General features: G+C 39.9%; 1 protein-coding gene across 14 annotated transcripts in view; it reads right to left on the minus strand.

Moving 5' to 3' along the window:
* Positions 1-13,831, minus strand: part of BAZ2B (bromodomain adjacent to zinc finger domain 2B) — a 183,416-nt gene that overhangs the window by 36,639 nt on the left and 132,946 nt on the right. For 11 of the 14 annotated variants that reach the window (XM_081870115.1, XM_081870106.1, XM_081870118.1 and 8 more), the window contains 6 exons: positions 13,165-13,273; positions 12,778-12,879; positions 7,243-7,453; positions 3,186-3,278; positions 2,997-3,058; positions 1,147-1,212 (listed from right to left, as the gene is read on the minus strand). In XM_081870115.1, the coding sequence (XP_081726241.1) occupies positions 1,147-1,212; positions 2,997-3,058; positions 3,186-3,278; positions 7,243-7,453; positions 12,778-12,879; positions 13,165-13,273 (643 nt within the window). The remainder of the gene's footprint in view (positions 1-1,146; positions 1,213-2,996; positions 3,059-3,185; positions 3,279-7,242; positions 7,454-12,777; positions 12,880-13,164; positions 13,274-13,831) is intronic. The other 3 variants (XM_081870110.1, XM_081870107.1, XM_081870111.1) reach the window with 1 other exon arrangement.

Genomic DNA, 13,831 nt, shown 5'->3' on the forward strand with positions numbered 1-13,831 from the left:
ATATACCTAATCTGTAGACATAATTTTGAGAGCTTAATTAAAGCCAGGGGTAAGGAACTGCTTACTGGCACATTATCAGAACATTACTCCCTGCTTAATGTATTAAAGAACTAGCATGACAACTAAGAATAAAAAGAAATCTGTTGCCAGACAGATCAGAAACTGAGATTTGAAATAGAAATCTTAAATTTAAATTCCCTCTGACATACTTTATACATGGCATGGATACATTATACAAACCAACTGTTTACAAAACAGAGACTAACAAATCCTTTGAAAGTATAAACATGCACACTTTTTAAGATTAGAGACATGCTGTTCAAATGTCAGCTTCAAAGGTGCTTTCTTAATCCTTGTTGCTTGTTCTGATAATTCAATCAAATCTTTTTATTTCTCTTTTCTGTCTTTGCATTTTAACTTATTGAACACCTATAGAGTTGGGTCCAGAGTTTATGTTCTGCAAAGGGATTCTTCCGTTTGCAGATGGGGCTGCAATCCCGTGGAGGCTCCTGCTAGAGCAAGGAAAAAAGATGATTTTCACCAATTCTTCCTCCTCCTCTGCACCCCCTCCCTCAAAGCTCCAGAAAATTTTTCAGAAGACACAAGGAGCTGCAGAGAGAAGGCAGAATCTCTGATAATCTCTCTCCCCCCCCCCCAACCCTTTCTCCAGCAGGAGCATCCCACCTGCAGAGTCCTGCTCACAGAAATTCTGGATTCAACCCACAGTGTTTTAGGTACATCTCACGCTCCAGAAGAATCCCAAAGAGCACTTATACACTAATGTGTTTATTACTGAAGTCCAATTCATCAGATGTAAAATGAATTTGGTGCACATGACAAAATGAACCCAAGTCTTGAACTTGTTCGTCTTTTATGTGCTGCAGAATGCTTTGCTGTTTTGGGTCAAACATAGCTACTACTCCCATGGATATCCAGGACACATGCACTTCCCTAAAATTTGCATGATCAAATGGTTTTACTGATGTGCCAGACTTAAGAATTTGCAGGTTTAGAGCCATAGTTAAGGATGGATTGGGATTATTATTATTTTTTTAATGACAGACAGTGTGACACTCTGATACAACACTTGATGAATTCCTCTAACAGACTCTTCCTTGCATATTCCACTAAAAGAACTGGTTATACCTCTAATATTTGCTGAGCCCGAAGTTCTTTTTCAATTCTGATTTGCTGAATTCTCTTAATCTTTTCCTACGAGAAAAAAAGCTTTCATTTATTTTAAGCAGCAGTAATAACGGATCATATCCTCTACAGCCCACCCATCCAATCCTGTTTCCAGGATGCGACAACATACCACATTCTGTCAGGCTTCACTAGATAAGCCAGGCTTGATTTAATGTGCTTTGAACTAGCAGTGCAATGGCAAGGGCCATACACCTGCGACATGAAGGGTGCAAAGGATGACCTTTTTGCTCCAGCTGGTTAGGGATTTTCAGGCACTTGTGGTGACAATGTGGTGTTAAATATCTCAAAGGGCTCATCCAGACATCCACTTGTCATGTCGTGGTCCCTCCAGAAAACCCTGGGGCCTAGAACTTCATCTCTTGTCATCACTATCTGTCTCAGTTCATCAAACTCCCTGAAAAAAGTTAGTTCAGGCAGTGGGGTCTGACCTATATCTTCTGCTGTGATAACAGATGCAAACAATTCATTTAGCTTATCTGCAATCTCCTCATTCCCCTTTAGCACACCTTTAATCCCTTGTCATATGAAGGTCCAACTGCCTCCCTAGCTGGTCACCTGCTACTAATGTATTTAAATAATTTGTTGTTGTTGTTTTTATGTTTTATTTTATAGCATATTAACCATTGAATCCTATATGCTTCTGCTCAGTGGGGCTTACTTGCATATATTATTGCAGTCTGAAATACTGTTTTAATGAGCAGCCCCATTTTGTTTAATTATCCTAGAATGGATTACTGAAATTTATCATAACATTTCCCGTAGTTTTACTTCCCAATCTGTTGCATGCAAATGGAAATCAACTACCTGAGAGAATTGTTGAAATATATTATGCATTTATAGCAAGCATCTTATAAAGACAAATATATAATTCAATCCTGTGTATGCCTACTCAGAAAAAATCCCACTGAGTTCAGTGAGGCGTATTCCCAGGTAAGTGTGTATATGTTCATTTATGGACAATACAGCCTATTGACTTCCACAAGACTAACTTCTGAGTTGGCATGCACAGAACTGGGCTGTAAATTTCCTCATTTCACATTCATGGTATATTGTGCCTTCATACTGCCCAGGTCCAGTGTGAGGATTCCTGTTAAAAACTGTACAACCTATTTCACAACCTTAAGGTGCTAACTGTAAATTGCTGTTAATAACAGCGACATAAATGAAGACCAGAATCTAATACTACTACTACTTACAAAAAAAATAAATTTAACATAATGTGTTTAAGATCAGGGTGAAACTGGAAAGGTCTCTCAGATCAAACTCGATGGAACGAACACGGTAAAAGTATCATTCATGCTTTGTCTGACATTGCAGTTTGCTTAATGGTTTATTAGCTTGCTCGTGCCTTCTGTCAGATACAACCAGAGTGATTCAGTCTTTTGTCACAGCTAACTTACAGTTAAAGAAGAAATCCCAGACCAGACCTTCAGATTCTAATGAGTTTGTCATATGATCCATTACCAAATATATTTAGCAAGAAAAGCCTTTAAACATGGCTGCCAACATTTTTGACCATTTCTGCTCCCCTTGCCCTTTAACATCAACTTGATCTGTAAACATCCATCAGCAGGTGATGTATATCCATGTTTGAAAAACAGAACCAGCAGGTTTCTTCATATTAAGCTGTGTGTGAGTCTTTTTAAAATTTATAGTTCATCAAGCTACCAAAGGACAGAGAAGCAGAACAGGCTAGGTTTTCAGCTCACAGTCCTGCTTAAACACATACATGCCATCAGTATAACGTATCTGGTAACGCTTACGGTTGAAACCTGAAAGGCATAAATTACCTGCTGTTTCATTATTTTTATCTGCTCTTTTTGCTTTCTTTTTTCTTCTGCAGCCATAATAGCTGTGAGTGAGAAAGAAAGAAAAAAATGTCAGCAGTAAATAAGTGCAGAATAATGGAAAACTAATATCTATGGATTCAAAAATTCATCTGCGAGAGTCTGCAAGGTTCTTAGAAGTTTAGTACTTACCTTGCTGTTTTTTTGCTTCTTTGGCAGCTCGGGCCTGTTCTTGCTTCTGAAGTTTTCTCAAAAGCTTGATTTGCGCTGCTTGCCTAGCAATTTCTGAAACACAAAGAGGAAAAAAATAATAAAAAATATACTAAGGGTACAATAAATATTTCTTATTAACACAAGGTCAATCTTACATGGATCAAAGAAAATAAGGAAGAAGTCTGTGTTTGCTTTGTGTGCATTTAGCCTAGAAGTGTCTGATTTGAGGATTTCCTTACCCCATGATTTCATTCAAAGAACTTTTGTGTTGTTAATACCTCAGTGTATCTTGAAGGAAGAGGATTAGGTGTAAAAGTGTGTGTGTCTCTGTGGGTATATATGCATATACACACACACCTCAAGGCATCATGCAATTCCCTTTTTAGGGAGCAGGGTGGGCAAATGAAAAAGTATTACAATATTAATGACTGTCATCTCAGATGCTAAAAGATCAATGAGGGGATTCTTTTTATGTGGAAGTGCCTCCTTCCCATTTAAAGCTCAATGAGGGAATTTATCAGAATGCAGAGGCTGAAATTCAGCTTGCATAAACAGTGGATTCTTAATCACCACATTAAAAAAAATGATTCTGAAACAGCAGCAGGGACCTTATGGCCCTCTAGATTTCGTTGGCTTCCAATTTCTAGCAGCCTTAGCTGCTTCAGCCAGCGTGGCCAACAGGCAGGATGATGAGAGTTGCAGTTCAGCAACATCAACACAGGTTTCCCCATCCCTGCTATTAGAAATGTACCTAAAATGCAAAATTCCTCCCAGGTGGGCATGTAGGACCCCCAAAAGAGGACGTGTCTGGGATTTCTCAGATGGATGGCAACCACAGCATGTGCTGTACCTGATAGGAGCCTTTCCACCCAGCAGAGGCTGGTAGAGCAGTTCATTGCTAGCAACCATTAGCTGCCACTTCAGGGACACAACAGGGACGGCCAAATTCCTGTATTTACCAGAAACTACATACACGGGTGGCGCTGTGTTCTAAACCACAGAGCCTAGGGCTTGCCGATCAGAAGGTCGGTGGTTCGAATCCCCGTGATGGGGTGAGCTCCTGTTGCCTGGTCCCTGCTCCTGCCAACCTAGCAGTTCGAAAGCACGTCAAGTGCAAGTAGATAAATAGGTACCGCTCTGGCGGGAAGGTAAACGGCATTTCCGTGCGCTGCTCTGGTTCGCCAGAAGCGGCTTAGTCATGCTGGCCACATGACCCAGAAGCTGTACGCCGGCTCCCTCGGCCAATAAATTGAGATGAGCGCCGCAACCCCAGAGTTGGCCACGACTGGACCTAATGGTCAGGGGTCCCTTTACATTTTACATACAGAAAAGGTAGCGAAGGCAGTGGGAATCTCAACCAACACCATGCAAGTATGCAACTGTGCATTAGCCAGCTGCCTACGCTACAAGGAAGGCTAGCTATTCAGTCAGTAACTGAATAGCATGTTGCTGCAAGCTGAGATATGTCCCTTGCTTCCATGGACATCTCACAAGGTTTTCTAGTAGCAACAGGAGTTAACCTTTCCCCTTCACCCACACTAGAGGTTTCTGCCCTGTTGCTCCTACTAGAACTGCTGGGCTTGGGGTGGGGGGAATAAAAGCAACAATTGTGAAGGGAGAGTTGCAAAAACTACAATTACACATGAAATATTTATACACAGCACAGCACAATGTACACAACAAGTTATCTTACAAAAAACAAGACTAGAATTACTGGCAGAATAGTTATGTCACAGAGGCACCTACTTTGGAATCTATACAAATGTGCTGGTTTATGGAATCAGGAGCCATTGAAACGAGACTATTCAGAAGGTTGGCATGTCCTCTAAAGCATGTGCCAAAGACTGGGATAATTATCCTCCTTCCGTAAGTGTTATGAGCTTGAACTCAGCTCTGTGGTGTTCACCACATTCCGAGGCACTTATGTAAATATACAAGCAGCACAAATACTGATGACAACCATTTCCTGCCCCCACCCCCAGAATGAAGGTAAAGTTCTTTCCATTCTTTGGAACCTATCCACAGAAATTCTCTCAGCTGAGGTAATGACAAGGCAGTAGAGAGCATTATATTGGGAAGTAAGTAGTTTTGTAGTCTTCTAGACTGCCAAATATTCTGCTTGCTACTGCCCCTCTCCCCTGAGGAGTCAATTATCTCTAAAGGGTTAGTTTTTCATTATCATTGTCCTAAGTAAGGTTTTGTGCCAGGGATAGCAAGCTTTCAAGAAGATTCTGCTGAATAGATGTGCACACTGTGTAAGAGGTGCATTTACACCTTGGTCATATGCAATACCTATGTGTGTGTGTGTCATCAATTTCCCCAAGTAAATTATTGGATGACCAGTTTCTGGCATCCCTGAACATTTAGGGAGTTACTCTTTATGACACTAGATGAAACAAGACTGGGAAGTCTTTTGAGAAATAATGTATTGGTAACCTGGAGTTTTGCAAGCTCAAACAGTGTCATACATGACAAAGCCTTCCAGATTGCAGAACTAAATGCTTTATAATTAGGTAAATTGGATATACACACAATCCAAAATGTGTGTATGTGTGTGTAAGCCAAGTTACAAGGAAGTGGCTGATGGATGTAATAGTGGAAAACCGATTGGAATGGTTATTGTAAAATATGCAGGGATGTAAGATATGCAAAATGGACCATGGAAAGAGGAGAAGGGAAGTCAATGGATATTTTAAAGTTTGTAACATGTTTAATTGAAACTGTAAAACAAAACAAAACAAAACAAAAAATATTTTTTTTTTAAAAAAAGGAAGTGGAATGTGGAAGAAAAGACAGGAGCCTACAGCTCACATTGTTTTAAAAATATAAACAGAAGCATAGGTAGGGAGGAATTTTAAGCATGTTTACTGAATCATGTATTCACCATAGGAATACTGCAAATGGGAATTTATTTAGGATCGGAATGTGTACCAGAAAAATAATAATAAAAATGGCTGAACCAATAACAGTGTAGGAAACAGTCATAATGCTAGAATAATTTATAATAGCAATTTTGTCACAGAGATAAAAACATGACTCTTGATTAAATGACAGCATAGGGCCTTTATCAGGTGACACACAGAGAGACACACTTCATCTATAAAAAAAGAGAATTGTTTCCCCCAAGGCCAACATTTGAATTGATTTTTACATCATGGCCACCCTAAATCAGGAAAGTATATGTGAATTTCATTTACATATTACTACTACTAATAATAATAATTTTTTTAAATGATAATAAATTAAAATTCTATACTACCCTTCATCAAAAGATCACACAAAAATACATACCGTAATAGCAAACGAAAACAAAACCTCCACAGGTATTTATTAAAATCCATACATATTACCAGGGACATATGCCAAGTACTTGCCAAGAAACAGGACTGAAGGAACAATTAATTGTATCCTATCCTCCTTTGACCTTGGGTGGCATTTAACCATGCTTCCCTCAGAATAGACCCACTAAGATTAATAAAGTTAGCTCCACTAATTTTAATGGTTCTACTCTGAGTAAACCTCAGTTTAATACCACCCTTTGTATATAATTTGTTTCTGATGAAGCCAAATATTTTATAATTTTGACTAATCAGAATTCTCCCTTGTTCTGGAAGTAGTAATATATTCTGTTCTTATTTGCTGATAGTATGAAAATGACAAACTCTTAAACAAACAGATAAAACCTTTTGTGGATGTGTTACTGATAACACAGGCAGGAAGCTTGTCGGGCAGGGGAATCCTAAAACTTCTTATGACAGCCTGTAGGGGAGTAGGGGGCTGGATTAAGTGGAGGTATCCCTCTGCCCAGCTCTCCCAGTTCTCCCGACCTCCTGCTGGCCACCAAATGGGAAGACTAACACAGGCCAGTAGAGAGCCCCAAAATTGGGACATTTCAAATGAGTATTTTGGAGCTTGAGTGAACATGGAAAGTCCTTAACACAGTACATAAACCGAAAGGCTTCTTTGCTTATTGAATATGAATTGTCTGCAGGTACCTTTTACTACGCGTTGGGAGAAGTTATAATAAAGTCCTTACCTTGGGCCTGTAACTTTCTTAACAGCTTAGCATCTGTGTTGTCAAGAAACTCAGTGCTACCAACATTTGGAGGTCGACCTTTGCGACGCCTCATTTTCGATTCCTCTTTCGCGCGCTGTCTCTCTGGATTCGGTGGCCGCCCTCTACGTCCTTCCATAGCTCTGATACGAGGAAGGACTTCCTCTTCTTTCAGCAAACACCACTGCATCCCCTTTGTAATTAATATATTTCACAGGGAGTCATTATAAACGCAAAATGGACAACAACAAAAATGTGCACTCAGCTGACATGTAAAAATGCACACCGAAGCATATGTCTATATATCTGTGTGAGAGCTGCAAGCTTGAACTGATCAAACTGGCAGATTAATCAATTTAGGCTTTAATTGCGGCCTAGAATTTTCTCCCCACTCCACCCCGCATGGAAGTTGCCGTGCTCTCCACTTCTCTCCCATTGACACCAATGAAAGTGAAAAGTATTGTTGTTTTTCCCCATTCCATAGCAGCTGTATCTCTTGGCTGTTTTTAAGGGTGTCCTGGGGGATGAGGGGTCTTGTGATCCACTCATCACCCTCACTCCCACCAGTGGAACACTGTCAGGAAGTAGGTACGGTACATCTTTGCCAGCAAAACTCTGTAGGCAAACCAGGGTCTTTTCTGGGGAATTAGCTGCTGTCCTGCCAGCAACACTTATATACATTTAAAGGCCCCACAGCTAGCATTGGAGTATAAACCTGATTCAGCATATATCTCAAGCCCCTTCGCATCCTTTTACTCTTATTTAAGTTCATTCGTGAAGTTCTGAATAGCTTGTTTCCAAATGAAATTACTTGGCAGTAATGAGTATTTAATGAAAGCGATTAGCTGTTGCTTACACATCACTGTTGCATTGTCTTTGCTCTGTTTTGTCTAATTATTCCATTTGGAAGGGTACACTGAGACAAAAGGCAAACATGTTTGCTAAAAACGAAGTCTCAAATTCTTTGGTCAGCATGATGAAACTATCTTTGATAATTTGTACTTGGGACATTCTTACAATCAATTCACACTGAAACTCATTATTGCCTTACAGTCTTCTCAGAAACATGTTATGTTCATCTATGGAAATCAGTTTCTACCTACCATTAAAAAAAAACATTTTTAACTGATCTGAAATTTTCAATTTATTTTAATCCCTTCTTCTCACTATCTCATTCTGTGGAAACCTCAGGATTTCTGCTGAGAATGATTCCATTTGCTTACATTTCACCATGTGGCATCTGAACCCTCCATATCCTAAATTCCTGTAGCTTTCAAACACAGCCTTTAGTTTAGGAACAGCTTGCATTTAATTTACACAAGAGAAGCCTAGTATTGTGTTTCTTTATCTAAAACAGCACAGAAGTCTGATCTCTTCTGAACTGTGTATCTCATGGTTTCCTCATAACCCAGTTCTCACTGAGGGGATAAACCAAAGGACCGTAGCTCACAAGTAGACCAACTGCTTTGCATGCAGAAGGTTCCTGTCTCAATCCATACCATCTTCAGATAGGGTTGGCAATGTCCACTACCTGAAACCCTGGAGAGCTGCTGCCAGTCAGTGTGGGCAGTACTGAGCCAGATTGACCAATGCATCTGTCTCAGTCTAAAACAGCTTCCAGTATTTCTATGTCTGTGCTGTGACACTTCAGACTGCAGAGGAAGGCTTACAGGACTGGAAACTCCCCCCCACACACACACAAAAGAAGAAGATCTCTGTGCATAGAAAACTAACATGCCTAGGAAAAGGCTAGACTAGACATCTAGTTTCCATTGCCTTTTAAAATGATTAAACAAACAAACCATATGGCCACAATTAATTTATCACTGTTAACCTTACAACCAAGAACACAATCTGCCAGCTACCAAGCTCCCTTCTAAAGAAAGGGAGCCTTACAAGACTTCTGTATTTGGATAAGTAAACTGTAACAACAACAGGCTAAATTTATACTTGCTCATTCATTCGATCCCTCCCTGTACCAAGAACACACCTCCAACCCAATGAGGCTCAGATGAGCATTGCAGTGTGGATGAGCACCTGGTACTGCAACAGGTTGAACTCAATGGGGCTGATGCTTCCGAGTAAGATACATATAGGATTGTGCTGTGCACCAGCTGCACGTGTAGAATTCTGCTTCCACACACAGTTCTCATTTCCTGACTTGAGTTCAGTTATTGCATAATCTCATATTCAATATTTTGAAGCATACAAATTGACCAAAGAAACCAAACGCTGGTAAAAGTAAAATTAGGACAAAAGGGGTAATATCTTGCATACCTTTGATTTGAAGTTAATTACATCAGAGTCCATCGTTCCAAAGTTAATTTGTGTGCTTTAAAATTAAGCATGGTAACTCACATGTAACTGGGAACAAGGATAGATTACCAAGAGTTTACTGGTGACGAAGAGCAGTGGTTCAGTAATCCCATCACACACAGTAACAAATGCGGCTTGCAATACCAGCTGGGGCTTGTAGAAGTCACACATATATAGACATATATGAAAGCATGTACAACAAGCACATTTATGCTAGCAAACACTGTAGAAAAAAATAATAAGCTGCTATTTTGAATGAAGCACGTTGCACTTCTCATTAATGCACACACATTACAATAAAAAGTTCCCTAACACTGAAGAGTTACTTACCTTCATTTAGTGTTTTCCAAAGTTCATATTCTGTATTGCGCCATTCTAACTCTAATGCACCTGTTCTCATATTTTCCAGGGTTCTTAAATGGCTCCTGCCTCCACCCAAAGTGAAAACAAGGGTCATGAATTCAGAGCTATCACCCTGAATAAACAGAAGGCTGATCTTGCTTGCCTGGCTGGAATCGATCTAAATGTGCGTCTGGCAAAATCTAACCAATGATGTACCAAGAACTAGACAGCCAGAGTCTCCTTGAGAAGAAATCTAAAAGCAATTTGATAGAATAGTCCTCCTGGTTTTCAGTACATGTGCTTGTATGGTAATGGCATTTCAATGGAGACATCTAACATATTTTATTTTTGGTGTGAAACCGTTTCTACTAATCAAAACTGGAAGAAAGATTACCTGGAACCCTCACATCCCCTTGCACACGTAACATTTATTAGCGCAGAACTCTTTCCAATGTCCAATAACACAGAGTTGTTAGGGGAGCATTTCAGAAGGCAAAGTACTCTACGCACAACTCCTTTCAATGCAGGGAACCCTGCACAAGGATAGCTAATAATTTGGGGTGTGTCTAATAACACTGCGGCCATGCATCCTAGGAGACAGAATACTGAGTTTATTTTGATTTCAAGAAGAGACTCAGACTCATAATGCATAGGAGTTTGGCAAGAAATGTTGAAGGAATTAATTGAAAAAGTACATGGTGAGTAATTTGTAAAGAGAAACTTGTCAACTGGTCCAACAGTACACTAACATATCCAGACTGCAATCTATAAGCCAAGCTGACTAAACCATGATCTATTATCCTTCTTCACCCCAATTTTAACTGCCATAGTTTTACCGAAGGAGAATTAGGAATTGTTGTTCTGAGATATTCCTGTGATTTTACAAAATATTAACCAACTGCAAATATTATACACTGCTATAATCTCCATGGCTGCCTGGGTGAATCCATGGCAGTAAAAACAAGGGGGAAACCCAACCTCAGGGTAACTTGGTAATTTTAATGTAATGGCTTTCTGTGCAGAATCCTGGGAACTGTAGTTGGTGGGGATTATGTGAATTTGCTGTCAAAATCTATAGCCTCGCTCCCAGAATTAAAGTTCCTCATTAAGGAAATAGAATGACTGCTATAGCTGCAGCAGTACAGCTATACCCTGAGGCCTTGTTCTCTTAAAACAGCAGATGAGGTGGCAAACTTGTTCCGTGAACATTCCTCACTGTAAAAAACAAACAAACAATAAAACCCCTCCACAAAATAAAACTGCATGTCAAGGAGATATTCTCTAGCCAGGCTTTTCCCCTGACATGTTGGCTTTATATCAGTAGAGAGGTTTTTGAATAGACAAACGTCAGTCAAGTGAGCCCCAATCTGTAGTCTGAAGTTGTCAAGAAACAGGTTTGCCTCCTCATCGGCTGTTTATGTGAACTAGCCCCAATATCTGCAATGACTTACATGTACAGCTATGCTCTACTGACCACTTAAAGAACTGAGTGCTAGCAGGGGAAGCCGTATTGTTCAATTCTCCTTCACCTACTGGACAAAAACCAAGACAGTGTCATTTCCCAAGTGTGTGGTTCTGCACCATTTCCTGTTTTGTTTTGTTTTGTTTTGGCAACACCTGGCTTTGTAGGATGTGCCCTATGTGGGGAGGGTATAGTAGGCTAGAGCCATGAGCAAATTGCTCCAATAGTTCAGGGTAGTACTTGGGAGCACTTGGCAGGTATCTGCACACACTTAGTTGTACCTGTGGGAAACTTGCCTTAAAAAAAGGGGGAGACCATATACAGACCCCATATTCCCACACTATAAGGAATGAAATACTGCCCACTACACAGAAAGAAGTTATGTACTCAATTATGCAAGTAGTAAGTGATGTAAGACAAAGTATAGGGTACACAAAGGCACATTTAGGTTAAGAAAAGGTTCCCATTAGAGAAGTCCAAATAAGGTAAGACAGAAAGGGGGAGGACACACGCAAATCCTTAGAACTACAATCCGGTGTATTTGCACCTGAGAGTAAGCCTCATTGAACTCTGTGGGACTTAATTTCCAAATTAACCTGCAAAGGATCATGCTGCACGTTAGCTAAAACAGAGAACAGTGTCTCACAGATGAAACACACGCACAAAAAATGTCCTTAAAAACACACATTTATCATATCCTCCCTGGGCTTTATTGTCCCCTCCCCAGTCTTATTTATGTAGACTTTACAGAATTCATCATACATTCTCCACACTGAACAAACAACTCTATGTTTAATTCTATATTTTAGCCAACACCACAGAGACAGCTAAAGAAAAAACATGTGTATGTGAACACAGCTACTTACAGTTATCACATATATAAAATAACAAGGTTGATCTCAGAAGCATTTAAACTGATATACCAGTGCTCAAATTACAGAGAAAAGAGGAGACATTCTTAAATGAAATGTATAAGCCCCACCCCTGACTCCTCCCAGTTTTAGCAGAATCATGCTTCCCATATACTGTATGGCCTTCTGAAAAGAGGGCCTACCTAAAAGGCAAAGGAGGGAGTGTGGACTTGTAATTCGAGTACTGGAATATATACTCAACCTCAAAGGTCAATGATATCTAGATGACTGCAGTTTCCTAATTTAATTCTGCAAGATGCTGAGCACCTGGCAAGGTGATAATGAATTGTGAAGGTTTTTCCAGCACTTTCCAGGCGTCAGGTGCTCAGTCATTCACAACTACTATCATAAAGTCACACACATGACTGCAAGAATGAACCAGCTAACAATAGCAATGCTCCAGAGTGTAGTAAAAAAAATATTTCACTTAAGATTTATGATACTACGCCTTGGATCAAAGACTTTACTTTTTTAAAAAGCGGATACCTGCGGTCCATCTCTGGCTTCATAGAAGTCACCCACTCCTATTTTTGCACTGAAGCTGAAATTGTCCCTTGAGATATCCATTATTCCATTTCTGCTGAGATACTGAAAAAATCACATATTTTTCCACTTCAGGTTTTAAGTCATTACAACCCAGCTTTGATGTACAAGCTAATGTTAGAGTGAAATCAAATGTGTGGGGTTTTTTGGTGCATATTCTGGCAAGGGGATACAAATTTACATGAGGTCAGTTTAGAGGCAGGTTTAAGGTACATTAGCCTCGCATCATGGGCCATTTTGTATCAAGGAACTTTAGTGGAGGAAAAAGTTCATTTAAATAATTATGTGCATGCTTAATAAGAACCAGAAAGCATAACGTTTAAAATATACCTTTACTACTTCAGGGTACTGCCTTAGCTTCTTGCCACATGGTGCATAATATGCTACTTCCCCTTGAAGGCGGCCACCGAAGTTCCTTATTCTTGTTTCTCTTTGCCAGCTACAATAAAATATATATATATATATATATAAATTTAAAGAGGCACAGCATTATAGCAACACATATGTTGGGAGGAAGTCCCAAACATGCATAGAGTTGGAATGCACAGCAGTAATGCTATGTGCACAACTTCCTGAGAGTAAGAGTCACGGAGTTAAATCACACTTACTTCTGGGTAATATATCCACTTAGAGGTGTACTGTAGCTAAGTGGCAGAGCATCTGTCTTGTATTCAGAAGGTATTGGGTTCAATTCCTGGCATCTCCAGGTACAACAGGGAGAGGCCTCTGTCTCAAACCCTGTAGAGCCTTTGCCACTCAGATGAAACAATACTGAGCTAGCTGGATCAATGGTCTAATTCAGTATAAGGCAGCCTCCTACGTTCCTAAGTAAACCAGGTTCCCAGTTTGCCAATAAGCTGTGATGGTGATCGTCATAATATTTGTAAACTGAAGAACAAAGTTGGAATCTAAGAACGCACAACAACTTCCATTATTCCTGACCAGTGGCCATGCTGACTAAGGCTGGTGGGAACTGGAGTCTGACAATATCTGGATG

The sequence above is a fragment of the Podarcis erhardii genome (assembly GCF_964252035.2).
Source record: "Podarcis erhardii genome assembly, chromosome: 1".
Classification (NCBI taxonomy): Eukaryota; Metazoa; Chordata; class Lepidosauria; order Squamata; family Lacertidae; genus Podarcis; species Podarcis erhardii.